At 47.1% G+C, this 20,252-nt stretch overlaps 1 protein-coding gene across 1 annotated transcript; it reads right to left on the bottom strand.

The window, feature by feature from the left end:
- Window positions 1-19,853, bottom strand: LOC144161777 (terminal uridylyltransferase 7-like). Its single transcript, XM_077692378.1, has 9 exons — window positions 19,847-19,853; window positions 19,577-19,677; window positions 19,331-19,495; window positions 9,259-9,348; window positions 8,771-8,884; window positions 4,789-4,869; window positions 3,061-3,235; window positions 210-301; window positions 1-6 (listed from the first exon to the last, which is right to left on the bottom strand). Exons 1-9 carry the CDS (start codon window positions 19,851-19,853, stop codon window positions 1-3), a joined length of 831 nt encoding a protein of 276 aa, XP_077548504.1.
- Window positions 19,854-20,252: the final 399 nt, after the last annotated feature.

Raw genomic sequence — 20,252 nt, 5'->3', positions numbered from 1 at the left:
TCATTGCTGCAAGAAAAGGAAGTGAAACAAATGCACACTTTGCGCTGAACGAGGATGTGATAGGTATGCGCAGAATATTGTGTATTATCTGTAGCACATCAAATGCAACAAGATGTATCGTCGAACTAAATTACAATAAAAGTAAGTTGCACTAGTAGATGCCAAAGTGACAGCCTGAACGCAAACCCAAAATGAAATGGAGGGCTTACCTTATCCTCGCACCAGGCGAAGGGAATCTTGATTTTTGACGCCACAAGAACCCTCCATTCGTCCAACAAGCTGCACATTATGAGTGCATTCTCTGAAAGAAACGGGAGAAACAGGGTTGGTACAGTATTCTGCAAAAAATTTCAAGAATTTTTCAAGGCCCTTTAAATAATTTAAGAATACTCCGGCAGGGCGCACACGCTAAATTTCATTCCGGAAACAGAAGGGGTTTCACTTTTACAGTGTAATAGAACTTGATGAGTTCTGGAGATCCCGTGTGCAGTTTCATTCGACTAGCCAATAATCTGGCGCTCAGGGCAGCTCTTTCAGTTTGTTTCCTTAGCTTTCGCGGTTTTTCTCAGGCTGTTTGATTTAGCCACGTGCCTCATGTGACCGGTTATTACAGCCTTTTTGACACGTCCATCTGCAGAGGCCTTCCGTTAAATAGGCATGAACTACCTCAGTTTCCACGTAGGATAACCCAATCACTACTCTCACCCCGACCGACACGTGGGGAAAAAGAAGGAAACGAGGCAGCGATGGCACCGGAGTAGACACGCACCAGACATAAACGAAGCCTAATTTGGCCAATCGACAATGCCCAGGATAAAAGGCCGCACACTTTCAAGAGGTAAAGGAATGAACCCGGATACAGGCGAAGGCAAAAAAAGTGACACACTAACAAATTCAGCTGTTAGGATTCGATATTTGATGTATTAAACTGCATTTTCATTACAAATGAGCATGCTATTGCTGCACGTTTTTTTTACGAAGAGGTCGAGACGTTCATCGTGGCCAGTAACTTATGGCTTTGGCCTACCCAGAAATAAAGGCATTCTTATAAAAAATGTGGTTGATTCCTCTTCATGGGAATCGGTAAAACACGAAAGTGAAATGGGCAGCGAAATCTGCAGTTGAGCATGATTTTCGGGTCGGACGTCCTGCTGACGGGTCCCTTCGACAAAGGTGCACTGGCGTCTAATTAGTGTTCGGGCATCCCAGCATAAAACACTTTCGCGTTAAGATATAAAACCCGAAAAAGAACGACCCTAAGTATAACGTACAAAAGGTTGTTTCCCCACAAGAAAGCACTGTGTGCAGGGTTGCACCCTTTACAGGCCGCTTGCATCATTGCAGTGGCGTCATTTCCGTGACGGATATGACGTCAGTGAAATCTGTGTATCCCGGAAAAAAACACTTTCATGTTTAAAAAAAGGAAGTTGCACAGCGCATGCACACACTCCCACTGCTTCTTCGTTCAGGAAGTTCTTCCAGGACCTAGTTCAAGGGAACGCGGTTAGGAATGAAGTTTTTTGGGACAGTGCTCCATCACAACTCATTACGATTAGCACCATCCGGTCTGCGGAAACTCCAATAATTTAAGGATTTTTAAGGCAGGAAATGAAGCTTCATCATTTGCAAGATCTTGAAAACTTGGGTTTTCATGAGTTTTCGATGATTTCACCCGGGCACTTATAAAATGCACAAGCTTAAAATCGGCAAGTCGACCTATTAGCAGGAGTTACATGTGTACCATTTACTGCTGTTGCAACATGTAGATGACAGAGAGGGAGAGAGAGAAAGAATGGTTGTACAGCTGCGAGGTATGAACACCAAATGGAAGAAGAGCACATACTTGTTGGGTTCACACTTCTTCCCAGGTTGCGGTCCAGGTTGAAGGGGTCTGTAAGTAGATTGTGAACCAGAGGTTAAGTACTAATGAGTAATTATGTCAAAGGTGCAAAGACGTCGCATTATAGACAGGATGTGAATACCCGAGGCTTTCTGGTACAGTCGGACTAGTTTGATTATTTTATCTAAATACTTATTTTATGAAACTGGCGATCACTACTGCCCACGCAGGAAGAAAATTTGCACTTCCTTTTCTTTTTTATTTAGACTGGTCATTGCATGGCCACATGCGTCCTATTTTGTAACATGCTGCAAGGCGAAGTTCAGTGTTACGTTCTAGCATTTAGTGCAACTAGTAACAGCGTCAAAGATGTGTGCGAGGTGTCATGTTGGCACAGGTAACCTGGTATTTCGCGCTGAAAAGTTGTAGCTCGTATGCCGAGTGTTTTAAACTGGTCGAGTCCTCAATAAACACAGCAAGGGCGCAGGGAAACGTGATGGGAAACAGAACAGAGGTGCTTTCTCGGAGAGCTCCTTTACTGTCAGCGGTCGAGAGATGGGTGCCATGCATTGACCACCTTATCGCTTCTTTAAGACTCGTTTTCACGACCTGCGAATTCCAAGATGGACGCCATCAGTTGCTGCCACCCAATGCATTTCAGATTTCCCGCCTTCGCAGTGCTCGCGCGCCCCCTGCCTGAAACTGCGCCAGCGGGAGTTCTGTTCTGTTTGTGCGTGCTTTAATTTCGTATGCTGGAGCTGTTTTGCGTCATTTCGAACGCGGCAATTTTTTTTCTTGCGCGGCTGTAGCATTTCTGCGTCATTTCGATTGCGCCCTTTTTTTCTTGCGCGGCCGCTTTTTTCGCTTACTATCGTAAAAAACAACCCAACGAGCGTTCCTAACTAAATGAACACGGGGGCTGCCAGTTATATACACGTATTTTGCCTGAAATATACCTGCAGTTTTCTTTGCGCTAAACATCAGGAAGATGTATGATAAGCGCCAGCGGTTCGCGAGGTTGGAACGGTTATGACTATTTAAACCTCGTGGTGTTCGAAGCCCCAGCGTGATTCTCTGACGACGGTACATCAGGCTCTACTTGGGTCCGTTATCTCGCTGCGCCGCCTCATTCCGGCAGTCGCATCGACCGTTAGCGAACTACGACGAAAAGGCGACCCCATAAAGTGTTCTGCACTTAAAAGAAGGGGAGAGTTACCCACCCTCGATTGCGAGGTTGCTGGCCCAACCCTTCTCAGACATGGTGAGCGGGGCCTTCCTTCGTACGCACACCACGTCCTTGGTGAAGTCGAACTCCGTAGCGTAGAACTGTAGCAGGCCAGCCCACAGTTCAGCGACAGACCAGTCGTTCTTGCCGAACCCAGTCCACACTTCATCCTGCGTTGGAGAAATAGCCGTGTTAGTTCTCATTTGCAGACCAGAGAGCTCTGTGGGCAGCTTAGTAATCAGCTTCTCTTCTACACTGACCGTGCAACATATTTTAATCCTACCTTCACCTCCATTTGGTGTAGCAAGTCGGGCGTCCAGCCTGGCTGACCTCACTTGCCCATTAAAGATATTTACCTCTCTCTACAATTAAAAAAACACTCTCCTATGGCCGCTTTCTCTGATGTCACACATCCTGCAAGAGAGAGCAGCCTGTCTTTAAAACCACTTCCACCCATTGACTAGTCAGGACCGCTGTTACTCGATTCACAGTTACTCGGTTCACTCAGTCAATGGAGGCAAGTAAATGCCAGGACCGACTTCCTTCTGCAAAAACGGCGGCCACCATGGAAGTGGCCGTTCCCGAAGATGGAGGCATTGGGACTCTTCGATTTAGTCCCAGAACGGATCCTGACTACCCGAACTATTGACTATCGATCCTGACTTCCCGCGGACTATACAGACCGTTCTCGCTGGATGGTCCACGGCTAGTCAAACGATTCCCCCCACCATTCAAATTATGTGAAACACGGATGATAGTTCGCTTCTCAGGAAGTCCACGCTGAGTTTGAGATTGAAAAAGTTGAATTGCCCCACTGTATAACAAATGCTAGCGAGTGAATGCCGTGGTTATTTTTTTAACGCATGAGTATAATGCAACAAGCGAAGTGATTCAATAAATGTGGTTGCACAAATAATGAACTACAAGGATTTTCTAAATTAATAGGCTGGGTAATTTTTTCACAACAGAGCATTTTGTTGCTAGCTTCCTGCGGCATTTTGTCTCCACTTCCAAAAATCGCCCTATAACTCTCCGTGCAAAGACAAAGAAAAGCAGTGAGGCATCTGCTGTCACCTGCCGCAGCAAGAGGAAAGCTAAGAAGCCACCCAATAACGCTCCCTAAAAGGAGGTGGGTAAGCGACTCGGTCATAGGGCATGAGTTGACACCTCGTGGAGCAAGAGGATAACTAGCGCGAAAGCAGCCTCATATGAAGCTGAACGCCTCGAACGTAAACGCAAGTGCAATCGGCAGCAGCGGGCGGCGAGCAGCAGCAAAGATGGTGCTCCAGAGAAATAGAACAATAACGGCTTCAGAAAAATGAAAGCTTCAGAGAAATAAAATAATAAAAACCGGAATGAAAGGAGGCAAAGGCCATGAGCGGCTTGCTGTGCGGTGGGGTGCCATCCCTTGAGTGGGTCTCGCCATCGCCATCATTTCCACTAAGAAAACTTTTGCTTTGAAATGCTAAGGGAGCAGTTAACTTCACCTTGAAATACAAACTGGATTGCCACCCATCTTGCCGCGCTCCCTCGAAAGCTCGTTTCCCTGTACAGAGCTTTCGTTGTTTGCCACTGAAAGTACAGACGCTCGCAAGAAAATGTTCTGATTGGGGAACAGTCTTGGCGCAACCTAAGCCATTTGTAAATTCCGTGCCATACAAGGAGATGACGGTAGACCTCTCCTCTGGGTGCTATCTCTGTTCCAAGACATTCAAGTGCTTACCAAGAAGCTGGTGTCCTCGAAGAACCACGTATTCCAAGAGTCAACCAGGAACTCTGGCTTTGTGTCGCCCTCCGGGTACAACTGCAACATAGGAGAAGCAACCGTTATCGAAGCCAGTGTTACAGTGGGGCCTTCTGGCACTTAAAGGGAAAGCCAACTTTGTGTAGAGTGCACGTCCTCGAGATCATACGAACGCCAGCGTTTGATAGATCCCGTCTGATAGATTCAAGGCTGACAGACCCTGAAACTACCTTTCCAAGCGCTCTAGGGTGCTATCAGCAAAACACCTTTGGTTGGAGGTGTTTAGAGTGATTCCCTGTCATTTGGGATAGACAGCATACACACCACAAACTTGGTTGACTGTCCCTGTATAGGGGACCGCTGACATTTGAGAAAAACAGCGCTCTTGCAAAACCACGAAAGTGGGTAAACTTCATAACTGCACGGTCATAAGAAGCATTCGGAATGATGCTTGCAAGAGGGAAAAAAACGTGAAGCAACTGGAAATAAAAGGAATATCCAGCATTAATGAAATGAGGGGAAGTGTTGATAGTATGTTGCATAGTGTTAAAAAGAATGCAACTGCATTACAGAGAACGACCAAGACCACCAAGGCTTACAGTATTCTGCCATACTGCAAGAGTTCAGTGCTGGTTATGTTTTAATTAGACTCAGAGAACGAGAACTTTGGTAGTCGTCCATTCTGCAATCATGCCTCATAATGCACAAATTTTATCGTGCACTCGAACACCACAAAGGAAAGAAATTTGCACATTCTGATTGTTTCGTTCACACAAGTGTGCTGCTCGTTGGCCAGGCCACTTTGAAATATTCGAATCAGCTTGATTCGCATTTGAGCCAAGAATTTCATAGGAACCTTTGGTTATCAAAGAAGAAGTGTCAATTGGGCGAGTCGGCTCTTATTATTCATTGTACTCTTAACAGTGCCGAGAAGATGGACAGGATTCGCACTGTATCCTGCTCTTTTTTGTCTATCGTATTTGCTGCTAGAGCACTGTATGATCAATCATGGTCTTGGTTGTTTATTGAGTTATGGTACAAATGTTCACCTTTGTATTATTCTCGATGAATCCTGTGGTTAATAACTCAGCCCCTGAGAATGAATTAACGCATGAAGACTAGAGAACTAGCGTCACGAAATAAAGGCTTTTTGTGTCGGCACTCTTTTCTCTCATTGTTATGTGCCGCTAGGATTTTCTTTGGTCGGTCGGCACCACGTGATAATTGTTTACATATGGGCGCAGCCATTTTGTTTCTGGGCGCCTCTTCCCCCTCTCTCTCTGCTGCGCGGACGCTAGAGCGGCCGGTCGTACTCTGCCCGTCACAACCGGCGGCGGTTTCGTTGGGAGAGATGGCAACACTGCAAGCCAGAAACAAAATGGCCCCCAGACGCTTCCGGGTGCACGAAGTGGCGGTACTCTTAAAGGGGGCCCGAGATGGATTTCAAAGTGTTTTTGTTTGTGTCAGAAAACTACTCTAAAGTTCTTGTAGAAACAAGCCCAAAAATAGTAAGCATATTCGCTCACGCTAACAAAAGTTATTACCCCGACGAGACAGAACTATTTGTTGGCTCGGCGGCTTGCGATGACGACATAGTCCGACCTCGTCCGAGGCGAAGCACTCATTTCATGGTTGGCCGGCGGAATGTCCGCGATATTTGACGGCGGCGGTTTGGTTTAGAGCGTCGTCGTTACCATGGTTACTTCAGCGAGTGGGTCGCACATGAGACGACGACGTCCTTTTTTTTTTTTTAAGCTACGTTTCATACAGACTTTGAGCAGGAGATACTTGTGATTGCGGAAGTCGACCGTGCATGCGCGAGAGTTTCCGTGAACGGTAACTTATTTTTACCGTCGCTACATAGCGATACAGATGCTAGAATTTCTACCGACTGTAGTAGCGAGCCCCCTGAGCCGGCAAAATGTACCCTCGCGTTTTGATTAGATTACCGGAAAGTTCCGAGTGAATGCCCTCCCCCTAAACATCGCCCACCCCCTTTTACGGGTGAAATTTTCAATTTACTGAAAGACGCGCGCCCACCCCGTAAAATCCATGGCTTTAGCGCCGATGAGTGAACAAAACAAACCCGAATCATCTATTCATGTGTAGATGCGGTCACTTATTCGTCCTTTCCGCGCTTGACCCGAAATTTCGCCCATCTCGTATTTTTCACTTGATATCACTGTACTTAAATTTGGGTGGGCGTTCTTCCGGAACTTTACGGCACAGCAAATGCGCTGTGCTCTGCGCTTCATGCAAGCAATCTTAGTTGATGTTGTTTACTACATTCTTGCTAAATGATGATCAGGAGCACGATAAATGACAATTTTTTTTAGAATGAGCGAGCAAAATTTCCACCCCTACTCCAGCTTCCCACGCTTCCAATGGTTCAGATGCCTTTATGAACTAGCATAGCTCTTTTATGCTTTCAAAATCGTCTTGGGCAAGGTAATATAGGTAACTGCGGAATCATTACAATATATCTTACTCATTTTATATCGAAATATTTAGCGGTGGCGTGAATTCTGGTTAATGCAATACTTGGTGCTAATTGTTCCCACTAGATGGCGGCGTCAACGTCATGTTTTCGATTTTTTAAGCTCTACAGTAGGAGTATACGGCTCTTTCAAAAAAAAAATATTGTATTGTGAGAGTTCAATCTAAGACGTCCAAGATTCAAGCCATTTATAGCGTAAGCGAACAGTTCTGGGCAACAAACGTTTGTGTCATTTGCTTCGAGACAAATTCGCCAGATGTCGCTACTTGGCAGAGCCGGTAAGCCGGAATGCAGAAACCGCAGAGTGCAATTCTTTCGTTTTCAGCGGCAAACGGCTACTCTTGCTTCATTTAACACGGTAAACGGTAAAGCGCGCTAAGGACACTAGGCAACAGGTTAATTCAGAAGGCCGGTGCAGCAAACCACACTTTCCTGCGATCACGACTTGATGGGAAGCAATGAAATGAAACTCTTTGTCAGTTGTCGTTACGGGATGAGCATACTCTTGCCCTTGTCGCGACCGCCGCAGAGAATCAGCTGCGACAGCGTTTGGGCTTGAACTGATTTATTCAGCCCGCGTGAGCGCACTTGAGCATGCGCCTCGTGATCACGAGCAGTGCCCGGCGTCGTCCAAGCGCTGCGTGCGGAGCTCCGCCTTCGTCGTCGGCGCGGCGCTCCCTTGGCGTGCCGTTCGTTACCACCTCTGAAACAACGTCGAGGCTACGCTCGAAACACAGATGGTGCAAAGAATCCTTTCGGGTACAGCGTCCAAGAAAGCAAATGCAAAGAAAACTGATGATACTCTAACACCAGACACGGAGCGCTGAGCGATCACGCTGGCTGCAAGCGTCGTTGCTCCTGCGCTCACTGTATCCTTCCGCCGAGAACGGGGGAGCGTCAAGCCCGGTTTGGCCCGGTGTGTAAATGCTTTACACTCCGGTATAAAACAAATATGTGTGACTGTGTAAAACCACGCACACATAAAAGATGTTTTTGTAGCTTTCTGATGTTTTTACGCTCGTAAAAAATTGATTAAATCAAGAGCGCACAAACACGTCACGATTAGTTCAAGAAATAGCCGTTGCGCTCCGATACCATCGACCCCCCAAAAACCCCCATCTCAGGGGCCCTTTAAGCGTAGGTTATTTAGTGGCGCTATAGAGAACCATAGAAACTTCGAACACTTCGCCAATTGTGCCTATTTGATTGGAAGTGCACTTTTGCCGCTCAATTTATTGTAATCTTTCGAAGCTACAAACAGAATTTCATAGAAATCTTCTAAGTTTAATAATAATAGAGCAATAAAACTTGGCTCGGCCACAGAAGATGCACATTTTAAGTACGATAATGTGGCAGAAAAATAATCAGCATTCACTTGATATTCGGAGCGGATTTTTGTCAATACTGCTACTGGATGTGATAAGAACTTTGTGCGGTGACATCTCAGATTGGCCGAGAGCTTACCTCCTGCAGTACTGGGACGACCGGGGGCCGGCACTGCTGAAGGTAGAATATCATCATCAAGATGAACGCATAAGAAGAAAGGCCGCCCTTCGAGGCATCGGCGATGTCCTTCCTCTGTAAAGTCATTCGAGTTCATCAGCAATCCTTCCGCACAGGGCAACAGATGCCACTTCAGCGATTATCGCATTACAAAACTGGTGCAGCCCTCAGCTGCACCTCGCCTTGCCAAGCAGTGTGCCTTGATCTCAAATCATCCCGACTTGACTACACTTAAACACCCCAGCAAGACAACATGGATTTAGCATGTCTATTATTCTTCAGCAAAACAACGGGGGGAAACAAAGAACCCTCAAGGATTCTTCGTTCAGCACTGTTCGTTAGAGGCTAACCAAAGGTCACGCCCAGAATAATTTCATGTCCCTAACGGTTAATGAAATGTTGCAGTAAGACTTGTTGCATTCACAGTCGCGTCGCACCGAGATACAGACCTTAGCGAAATTCTTGATGTAGCAGCCAAGCTGCTGAACCCGCGGATCAATGTCGCAGTAGGCTCTAAGAAGCCTTGTGTTTTCCAGTGCCTGGAAACAAAAAAAAAACAAAAAGAGTGAAGTGATCTCTTTTTTTTGGGACGTTACAAGAAAACTGCCAAGGCCGTGTCTAGAGTGCCGTCCGACGGTTTATAAGCACTCCACTATATCGAAGTCTACGGGCGTTTTATAACAAAATTGCCGCGTCTGGCACTACATCACTCTAGATAACGCAAAGCTAGACAACCTAACCTAAACATAACATAACATGACCTAACGTACACAAAGAAATAACTTAAAACACCAAAACTTACCTAAGCCATAAAAATTATAGTTCCATTTTAAGATAGTCCCGCCCCGCCCACCGGAGAAGCGATGAATCGCGTGGTAGTTCTGCATTGCGACGTCAGCGGTCGACCGTATAGAATTGACGACTTCAGATAACCGTTAAGAGACGCCGATGTTATAAAGGAAGTAAGTGGCATAGGAACGTTTCAGATGTCCCACGTATGGCTCGTTAATTTTCGGACGCACGACGCGAAGAAAAAATTGCTGGAACGAGGGCCGCTCAAGTGAAAGGACGCCCCTGCCTGTCGTTGACCCAGTAAGGCACGAACTCCGGCTGAAGCTGCATTGGGTCGCCTTCAACGTGACCAACGAGACCACAAGCAATGTATTCTCCGAGTACGGCGACGTGAAGGAGGTGGCGAGTGATAACTGGCGTGTCCAGGACTTCGAGAACTCCGAGTCGACAACACGGATTGTGCGCCTCGTTTTGCACGAAAGTGTCACTCCAGACCGGTTGCCTCATCAGCTGCGGTTGGGCCCCGGCACTGTGCTCGTCGCGGTGCCTGGACGAGTCCCAATGTGCCTCAGGTGTCAGAAGGCCGGTCAAGTTCGCCGAGAATGCCGGGTCCCCAGGTGCTCTGAATGTCTCGCCTTCGGACACGAGCAGGCAGACTGCACCCGCTCGTATGCCCGGGCTGTGGGTCGAGGTTTGGAGGGATACAATAGTGACCTCGTTATGGACGAAGAAGAAGCAGAAGGTGCAGCGGCGCCCGCAACGCCTGAACCCCCGAACGCTAATCTCTACACTAAAACACCAGACACTTTGGCCGGAGCTTGCCTAGTCGTATGTTCTCACGTCGTCGGACGGCACACTAGCCATGCCTGCAGCGCTGAGCTAGAGTGCCGTCGGACGGCATTATAGACACTGCGAACTGCCAAACAGAACAGGAACCTTTTTTTTTGCACTTTGTGCGAATCAGCACAATCAGCTCCTCATTACCCTTTTCGGATTGCTAGACCATATTTGGAGTGCAACGATGGTGGCAGGGAAACAATAGACTTGAGACCACTTTTCTCTCATAGCATGGCCAAAAGTGGTAACTTACCCCATATATAGTTGAAATGTGTCCTCATTATTCCGTAACGCCTACTACTCTCTTGGGTCCTTCCCCCTCGTGAAAATGGAAAGAGCATTTCTAGCAATAAATCATAGTTTCCAGCTTGACTTCTAACCTGATTTATAGATTCTAGCTGGAATCAACAGCTTCTAACTAGAAAATTCTTAGTCTTGCTAAAGACGGGTATTTCCAGCTTGTGGGGTTTTTTCTTGTAACTGGAAAGAAATCTCAATCCATCTAGAAACGAGCTAGAAACTTAATTTCTAGCTAGTAATTCTCCCTATTTCTAGCTAGAACATTTTTAGCTATAAGAAATTTCTGGTTCAATAATCCAGCTAGAAAAAAAAAACATTTTCACCTGGGCCGGATTGTCGCCCAATCCTCTAGCCTCACCTAGCCCTGCACGTTGCCCACGTGCAGGTCAAGCCAAGGCCCATATTGCCCATTCGAGAATTTCCCGAACCTTGGGGAGTACCCGAGTACCTGGGGAAAGCCCAGACATGCGTCTCTTCAACTAAAGCATGATCTCTCTCTCCCTTTTGGGTGTACACGCTAAACGTTTTTACACCCTTCTTGCCAAAAAGGGTGCAGAATAAGTAGAAAAAAGGTGTTGGGATGGCTCTACACCCTTTTTCCTGAATCTTAACAAAATTTTCCTAGCTCTACACCTTTTTTGTGTGAAAAAAAGGGTGTTGGTCAACTTCAACACCCTTGGTTTTTCTTAGTGTGCTGAAAGGGTGCCGAAAAGGTGTTCAGCTGTTCTTTGAATAAGGCCATGCTTGGATGCATAATAGCACTGTAAAGAACAAGACATCCGTTCATATACTCCTCTACTCGCGAGAAATTTTCAAACGAAAAAAAAAATAATATTGAGATCGCTCGTTTCCATATGCGGTGCAACTCATGCCCCAAGTTTAGCTTTGGCACGTGAAACACCAATTTGAACCTTCAAAATTAAAAAAGGCTATAGTCGTGTGGCGATACGGGGGTTTACCGACTGCAACACGCTTGGCTTTCTGTAGGTTGTTGAAACGGTGTGAAATAGGTTTTCAGTTGCAAAAAAAGAACAGCGGAGCTGGGGGTCGACCTAGTTTCTTCCGCTGTTGCTAAGTTTTGTTATGTTTGCTCAGCTTTGCAATGTTCTTGCTAAGCTAGGATGACCGCTGAGGGGCGAGGCCAAGTTTAGCCGGATTTTACAAGGCTGTTCCAGTGTGCACCCCCCCCCCCCCGCACTGCCAGGGAATCCAAGGGGTAAACAAGCTAGGTCGACCCCCAGCTATGCTGTTTCTCGAGCCTTGAACCACTATTGCAAGCTGCGCCAATTTTTTTTTGTTTTTGACTGATTGTAGGGCCTTAACGCGCCGACGCAACGCAGGCGATGAGGCCCGCCGTAGTGGAGGGCTGCGGATTAATTTCGACGAATTGGGGATCATTAACGTGCGCCGAAATCTCGTACACACGGGCGTTTTTGCTTTTCGTCTCCATCATAAAAACGGCCGCCGCGGCCGGGAATCGAACCCGCGACCTCGTGCTCAGCAGCCCACCGCCTTAGCTACTGAGCCACCGCGGCGGGTGCCGATTTTTTTTTGTCTTTTAGAATCCAAACAAGACTAGTGCCTTTGAAATTGTATAGTAGGAGGTGCGCATACGCATACGCCCCTTGTGCTCACACTCTAACAAGCTCGAAAGCTGACTTCACTGTTATAATACCCTATCTGCGGCGGTGCACCCTTTACAGGTGCCGCAGTTGTTTTTCTTTGTATTTTTTGGTAATGCCACCGAAACTAGTTCAAGCTTAAAGACCCCGCACGGGGGACCTTGAGTAATCTTGGTGACGGTATTGGCGACACCGCGGACCCCGAGCCCCCCACATAACCTGTAACCTACCGTGGGGATGTGTTTTTATGGTGGAGCGTAGAAATCTCAAACGGTGGCCGTCGGACCCCAGGTCAAGCTCCGGCGGATGGGCTCCCTGTCTGCTTACCAGGCAGGGAGCTCCGGGACCTCTCGAGCTATCAGGGTAAGGTTTGAGAAAAACGTACCCTCGTCCCCTGCTTTTATACTATGCTATATGGTATTTTCAACCCCCCCACCACAATAAAAACGTGATCGGTCCCTGAAAAGGGGTCACTCCGAAGTAGTATCTTTTCCCCCATTTCCATCGGTAACCTTTCCTGAATCAGATCGTTTCTCTCGATTTCACCCCACCCTCTTGCATCGCGTCAGTCTTCTTGATCGCAAAATATCTTGAAGCCATAATAGGAAAATTGTATAAGGCCAAAAAACAAAGGTCTGGTGAATTCCTCATCGAGGTAAATGACAAGCAGCAGTCCACGAAGCTTCTAGCTCAGACTAGACTGGCTGACCTAGACATCAGGGTGACACCCCATCGGAGCCTCAACAGCTCGCCGGGTGTGATATCCGAGCCAGATCTTCTGAACGAAACGGATGCGGATCTCCTTGCGGGCTCGAAGGATCAGGGCATCACTGCCGTGGGACGCATCACAATCCGCAGAGACGACAAGGAGAATCCCACCAAGCACATCATCTTGACTATTGACCGCGCAGTTCTTCCACAACATATAAATGCAGGCTTTATCTGGTGCTCCATCCGTCCCAACATCCCGAACCCACGGCGCTATTTTAAGTGTCAGCGGTTCGGGCACGGTACAAACTCTTGCCGTGGCCGAACAACTTGTGCAAAATGCGCGGCACACGATCAACCGAGTGACAATTGTCCATCTAGCACCCTCACTTGTGTGAACTGCGGGGTGCCGCATGCGGCATACTCCCGCAAATGTGAAAAATTTCAAACCGAGAAAAAGATCATCAACATCAAGGTCACTGAGAACATCACCTTCCCAGAGGCGAGAAAGAGGTTTGCCTCCTTCCCCTGAGGAGGGACGCCGACGCAGCTCACCGGGGAGAGGAGCGGCGTCTGGTTTCCACAGGGACCCAGTTCAGCGAGTCTGACCTGGTCCCTCCCCCGCCTCCCGCTGGGTTGCTTCAGGCAACGGAACCCGTCACCCCACCGCTTAAGGCAGCAGTGGTTGTGGTGCCAACCGTCTCTGTTGGGACCGATGCCGCTCCCGCCACCGCCTCCCCGTCCTCCAGTACATTGGAGGGTGCCGAGGGGATGGACACCGGGGGACCCGCATCGGCTCCCACCGCCACTGCAGTGCCTGTGCCACCTCTAGCACCACCGATGGCCTCGGCGGTCGTGGCTCAAACGAAGGATCTGTTGTGGATTTAGTAAGGAAGAGGAAGAGGACAAAGGCGGCTGACCGCCAACTATCATTACTATCGGAGAGAGGGGAAAGAAGCTAATAAACCTCGGTCCGGCTCAGCCATGGACTCGCGTCCGCGTCCCGTTCCATAACAGTGTCCCCGAAGGGGGTCCAAGTCCAGGGGGCCCGGCCCGTCGGGTCGGGCACCCCTCTGACATCTGACGAGGAGATGGATGTCGGGCCGTTCCTGCCTGCAACGCAGAGCAAGGGGCGGCCTCCGACTTCCAAGCCTGCAGAAAGGCCCAAAAAGCCCAATCCCAGAGTAACAGCCCCGAAAGACGACACATGAACACACACACACTCCTGTCATTCTTAAATGTAAATAATGGGAACAGAAAACATTATCCAATGGAACTGCAGAGGCCTCCTTAAAAATCGATGTGTATGAGATGCTCAATGCCAGTCAGTCAAGTATCATGTGTCTCAAAAAAACTCATATCAATTCCAAACAGACAAATTTCTTAAATAGGTACATGGTATTCAGAAAGGACATTGTTGGCTGCACCCACTCTTCGGGCGGTGTGGCCATTGTCGCCCAGAAATCATTAGCACGCCACCCTCTCTCTTTAAACACTGTCCTTGAGGGTGTAGCAATCCGTACGATAATATTTAATAGGTTGATAACGGTATGCTCCATTTACATCTTTCCTGATTTTGGACTTTTGAGTTCCGATTTTGAGGTAGTGGTTGACCAACTACCCGAGCCCTATATCCTCACAGGCGACCTTGATGCGCACAACTCTCTTTGGGGCTCCTCCCGAACAGATGCCCGAGGTCACCTGATAGAGAAGTTTCTAACATCCTCTGGAGTCTGGAGCATGCCTTTTCAACAAAAAACAGCCTACATACCATAACTTAGGACACAATACATACTCGCATCTTGACTTGGCTATTGGTTCTGCAGTGCTCTTTCCATGTCTTGAGTGGGGTGTGGGCACGGCCCCATATGGTAGTGACCATATCCCCACTTCACTAACGTATATAGGTACAGGCTCAAGCAGTCCATCTTCCCATAACAGGTCTAATTAATCAAAAGCAAACTGGAGCACATTCACAGAAACATTTAAACTACACCACACATTCATAAAACATCTACACGTGGAGGAAGCCGCCCAACTCATCACGGCGCACATCCTCGACGCTTGCCAAAAGTTCATTCCCCAAGCCTCCAGTGCGTCCCGCAACCCAAGGAGGTCTTGGTGGAACGAGGATTGTTGGCGGGCGCGAGAGGCCCAGAACAAGGCGTGGGGTGTCCTTCGCCGGTACCCCACGTCGGATAACCTCATCTCCTTTAAACGGGCAAAAGCACTTGGGAAGCGTGTGCGCCGTGAGGCAAAAAGGGAGAGTTGGCGCACCTTTCTCACACCCATAAATTCATACACCGACAGTCACAAAGTCTGGACACACATACAAAACCTCAAAGGACAACAAACACACAGCCTGCCTCTGGTTTGTAAAACGGGACACACTTCAAGACCATGGCTAACACACTTGCACAACACTTCCAACGCGTGTCCAGTTCAGCACACTACACAAACGGTTTCATGAAACACAAAATGTCTTGAGAAAAGAAGTCCCTGTGTTATACCAACAAGTCGCACACTTCATACAATTCTCCTTTTTCAATTCATTAGCTGAAGGCTGCCCTGACCACATGTAAACCTTCAGCTCCAGGTGCAGATAGATTACATACACCATGATTGAACACCTACACCCAGACACTCTTGAAACACTCCTAAACCTATACAATAAAATAGGGCTTTCAGGGCACATTCCACGCTCTTGGAGGGAGGCTATAGTAGTGGCGTTCCTGAAGGAAGGGAAGGACCCTTCCTCTCCCGTCAGCTATAGGCCCATTGCCCTTGCTGCCTGTGTAAGCTCTTCGAGGAGATGATTAACCGGAGGCTCGTGTACTTTCTTGAGTACAATGGTCTTCTCGAGAGATGCCAGACAGGTTTCCGGGCTGGGCGATCCACAAATGATCAACTAGTTTCATTAGAATCATACATTAAAGATGCCTTTACACACAAACAGTACTGCATGACCGTATTTTTTACATTGAAAAAGCCTATGATACGGCATGGCGTTACGGCATTCTTGCAGACTTAAGATCATATGGCATAGCAGGTAACATGTTGAACACTCTTGATGGTTACTTGTCCAAACGAAAGTTTCGGGTCAGAGTTGGGTCGGCACTGTCAAGAGTTCACATTCAAGAAAATGGCGTGCCTCAGGGCGAAGTTTTGAGCTGCACGCTCTTCATTGTCAAGATGAATTCGCTTCGGAAAGCATTGCCTCCATCGATTTCCTGTTTAGTGTATGCGGATGATGTAGAAATATCTTTTAAATCTTGTAACATGTCCATGTGTGAACGTCAGGTCCAGCTTGGGTAAACAAACCTTCTCGCTGGGCAGACGAAAATGGCTTCAAACTTAATCCCGCGAAAAGTACCTGTGTCGTATTCTCAAAGAGACGCGGAGTAAGGCCCGATCCTGAAATGACTCTCAATGGTGACCCAATTCCTGTTAAAAAAACACAAGTTTTTGGGTGTGGTGATGGACGAAAAACTCACATTCATCTCGCATATCAAACTAGGTCAAACAAAAATGTCTAAAAACAATAAATATTCTGAAAGTCCTATCTCACCAATCATACGGTGCAGACAAACAACTCCTGCTGCGCCTCTATAACGCTTTGGTAGGGTCTCGCTTGGATTACGGAAGTGTTGTCTATGGGTCGGCCACGAAAACAGCGCTAAAGATGCTCGACCCAGTGCTGCACTTGGGGCTTCGCCTCTCGTGAGGCGCTTTCCGTACAAGCCCTGTCGAAAGCCTGTATGTCGAATGCGACAAATGGTGCCTATAGCACCAGCGAACTTACGTTTATCTTTTATATGCTTCTAAAATCTCATCAATCGATAAACATCCTTTAAAACCTATTTTTATGGATACATCCACATCACAGCTCTTTGTAAATCGCCCATCCATTTCTGTTCCCTTCTCACACAGAGTGAGAGAGAAGGCGGCTTTACTTAATGTCTCCTTTTTAAACACCTTTAAATCATCTCGCATTGGTTTTATAGCACCGCGGCACCTTCGCACTGTGTCGTGTGACTTAATAATTGTCTTTCATCCAACTTGATAAAAATAGGGTACCGAGAAATGCAATTCTGCTGCACTTTCTGTCACTGCAGGAGAAGTACCAGTGTACAGAATTCTGTACCAGTGTACAGAAAACCTTGAGGTGACATTTTGTTGGGTCCCAGGCCACTCAGGGATCGCGGGAAATGAGACAGCAGACGAAATGGCCGCTGCTGCACTCACAAACATGGTGCACATAACAACAGTACCCTACCCCGACTTCAAACCACACATAAAATAACAACTACGTAAAACATGGCAAAAACATTGGAGTGAACAGACAGACAACAAACTGCACATTGTAAAACCACACTTGGTACGATACACAACCGATTCATACAACCGACACACATAGGTGGCCTTGGCAAGGTTACGGATAGGCCACACACATGTAACACACTCCCATCTGCTCACTGGATCCCCAAGACCCATGTGCAGCGGGTGTGGAGAGGGCTAAAATGCCTAACTTGCTACGCCAATTTATGACGTGATTAAGATGATGGCGATGATGTTCAAGAACTTGATGCGCACAGAAACAGCGAGTTATTCACAGCGACTGGTCTAGACCTGTGTGTGGCAGATACTCATTCAGTACAAGGCACTTGACAACATGACGCAAACACTTCCCACAACTATACACACGACATATTCCACAACACCCGTCATACTTCTTAGGATACGAGCCCATGTTTTCAATCAAACGCGTTTTTGAGTTTCTGACCGACGTAAAATTTTTACATCTCATTTCTTATCATGCACCTTGACAACCTGGCCCTTTACACCAGTCATCTTCATTACGTTTTGTCTTACTTTGTTTATTTTTACTGAAATGTTTTGCTTTTATTTTCATGTCGCTCTCATAAAATGACTTTTGTTTGGCGCTCTTTGCCCCAGTTGGCCTTGCGCCATTAACATCCAACCATCATCATAATCATCAAGCCTAAAGAGCTCCACTGGTAATAAATTATGCCAATTCATATTGCTTTAAACATTGTGAGGTACAAAACACCCCCCGCTTCTAGAAAATGTTTAGTCCACCCGTGTAGACAGGTACAAAATGCCTCCAAAGTTGGAGTTCTTAGTTGGCGGTCTTTTCTTGCACCCTTTTTCTTTTCGCCCTCTTTCTTAGTTTCTAACACCCTAATTTCTAGCTTTACACCATTCAGGGAAAAAGGGTGTTGAAATAATGAGCACCCTTTTTGACGGGTGCTGAGGTACCGGTGAAGATTCGTTTGGTATTTAATAAAATTCCATAAGTTATGAAACACAAAAACTACCTCGCGATTAAAAACGTTTTGCAAATCCGCGTGTTGATTTGTATATTCTCATGGTAAAATTCATACTTCCAAAATTAGCGCTAAAATATCTGTTTTTTGCAAAAGCCCACCGACTCGATCGGAAGGCTTTCCTCTGTTGGATATAAAAGCAAGAACAGCACATGTATTATTAAGTAAGTATGCATCCCCTGTGCCGCTTGCAGCCCGTTGGTTTTCTGGCTCAATTAATTTGTGTTCCAACTGTAACTTGTGCGTATGCTGCGCGCTCCGCCGATTCCCATTGCCACTGCACATGCCATCACCTTAAACAAATATTGTAAGGATGCTCAACACCATTTTAGGGTGTTGAACATCCTCTCAACCCTTTTTAGGGTGTTGAGCTCAACACCCTTTTTTTATCTGTGCACCTCTTTTTTTTTTAGAACACCTTTTAACGGTGTTATCCATGGTACAAGATTTTTACATCCTTTTCGGCCAAACAGGGTGTAAAAACTTTAGTGTGTACCTTTAACAAAGCCTTCTGGTGAAGCAGAATCTTGCTATGTTTCAAAGATTGACTGTACCCTTTGAGCGCCCCACTCAATTTAACACATCCCTCGCCATGGTGGTGCAGTGACTAAAGCGTTGTGCTGATGAGCCCAAGCCTGCGGGTTCGACCCCGGCCGTGGTTGCCGCTTTGCAGGTGAGGGGGGGGGGAAGGTGGGGGGACGTCTGCGCGCGATATTTTCAGCGCACGTTAAAGATCCCGAGGAAGTCAAAATTATTCCGGAGCCCTACGCTACGGCGCGCGCGCGCCTCACAGTCCAGCTGTCACTTCGGCGCGTTGAACCCTCCAATCAATCAATTATCCATCAATCAAATCAACACAGTATCCTCAGCTGTGAGGCAGTAAGTTATTAGCAATACGAGAAATCCATGCTTACCAGCGTGTTGTAGAGGCTTATGTCGACCTGCAGTTCAGTTGGGACGTGGAAAAACCTGATGATGGGTACCTTAGGGTGTGTGAGGGCTAGGGGGCGCGTCAGCTCGCTGGGAAAATATCGCAACTTCTTTGCAATAGCCCAGACCATGTCCTTCAGGCAAAGGTCCTGGAAGGAAACATATTTCTGTTGCTACGGTCCCTTATTTGTGCCTTAACGAATAGGGAAGTAGCATTTTTATTTACTTACCTTGCCATCTTCACTTCTGGCAAACGTCAGACAGACATCGAGATCACTCCTTGCAAAGCCAAAGCCGTTACAGGATGAGCCAAACAGGGTCAGCTTCGCATCTGCATTTGCAGAGGGATTGCATTCCACATCACTATCATGCGGTACGTACAATTCTGAACGGCGAGGTAACTGAAACGATGCTCTTGCTAACCTGTATAGCGCTCCGAGAATAAAATTTTCTTGTTTCTTCCGCGAAAGAACTGGAGTACAGGGGCCTCACCAACGTACCCGACATGCTGCTACCAAAAGCAATAGTTCCATGTTCGCCATTAATTTGCGCAGTTTTACCCAACGTCTGTTCTGAGTCATGTCATGAATGTTGTACCTCGTTATCTCAAAACAGTCACTTCTATCAGTAGTCAGACTGCTAGCCATAATGTTTTAATAGATCTTCGTTTCAAAGGAATGCCTCGTGCTTAAATAAAACCACTGTTAAGTGTGTTTTGACGTTTATAACACCTGAACACGCTATCAAAAATGATGCACCCCTCCGTCTAACGACGACGATGGTTGAATGCGAAGCTTTCTTGTGAGGGAAGTTTCTGTTGTCGTCTGAGTTTTGACTTTAAGCAGCTTTAGAATAGGGGAAGCCGGCGTTGGGGGCCCCCAAGAGGTTAGGGGAATCCCAACGCAA

The sequence above is a fragment of the Haemaphysalis longicornis genome, unplaced genomic scaffold (genome assembly GCF_048455015.1).
Source record: "Haemaphysalis longicornis isolate Haplotype H1 unplaced genomic scaffold, Haemaphysalis longicornis Haplotype H1 scaffold_12, whole genome shotgun sequence".
Lineage (NCBI taxonomy): Eukaryota > Metazoa > Arthropoda > Arachnida > Ixodida > Ixodidae > Haemaphysalis > Haemaphysalis longicornis.
Note: the sequence above shows the minus strand (reverse complement) of the source record. Positions and strands in the feature narration are given on the sequence as shown.

Coding starts and splice junctions, on each gene's coding strand:
- LOC144161777 (XM_077692378.1), bottom strand. Junction 3,236..4,788: donor TCGAGGACACCAGCTTCTTG/GTAAGCACTTGA, acceptor TCTCCAACGCAG/GATGAAGTGTGGACTGGGTT. Junction 302..3,060: donor CAGCAACCTCGCAATCGAGG/GTGGGTAACTCT, acceptor CGTTTCTTTCAG/AGAATGCACTCATAATGTGC.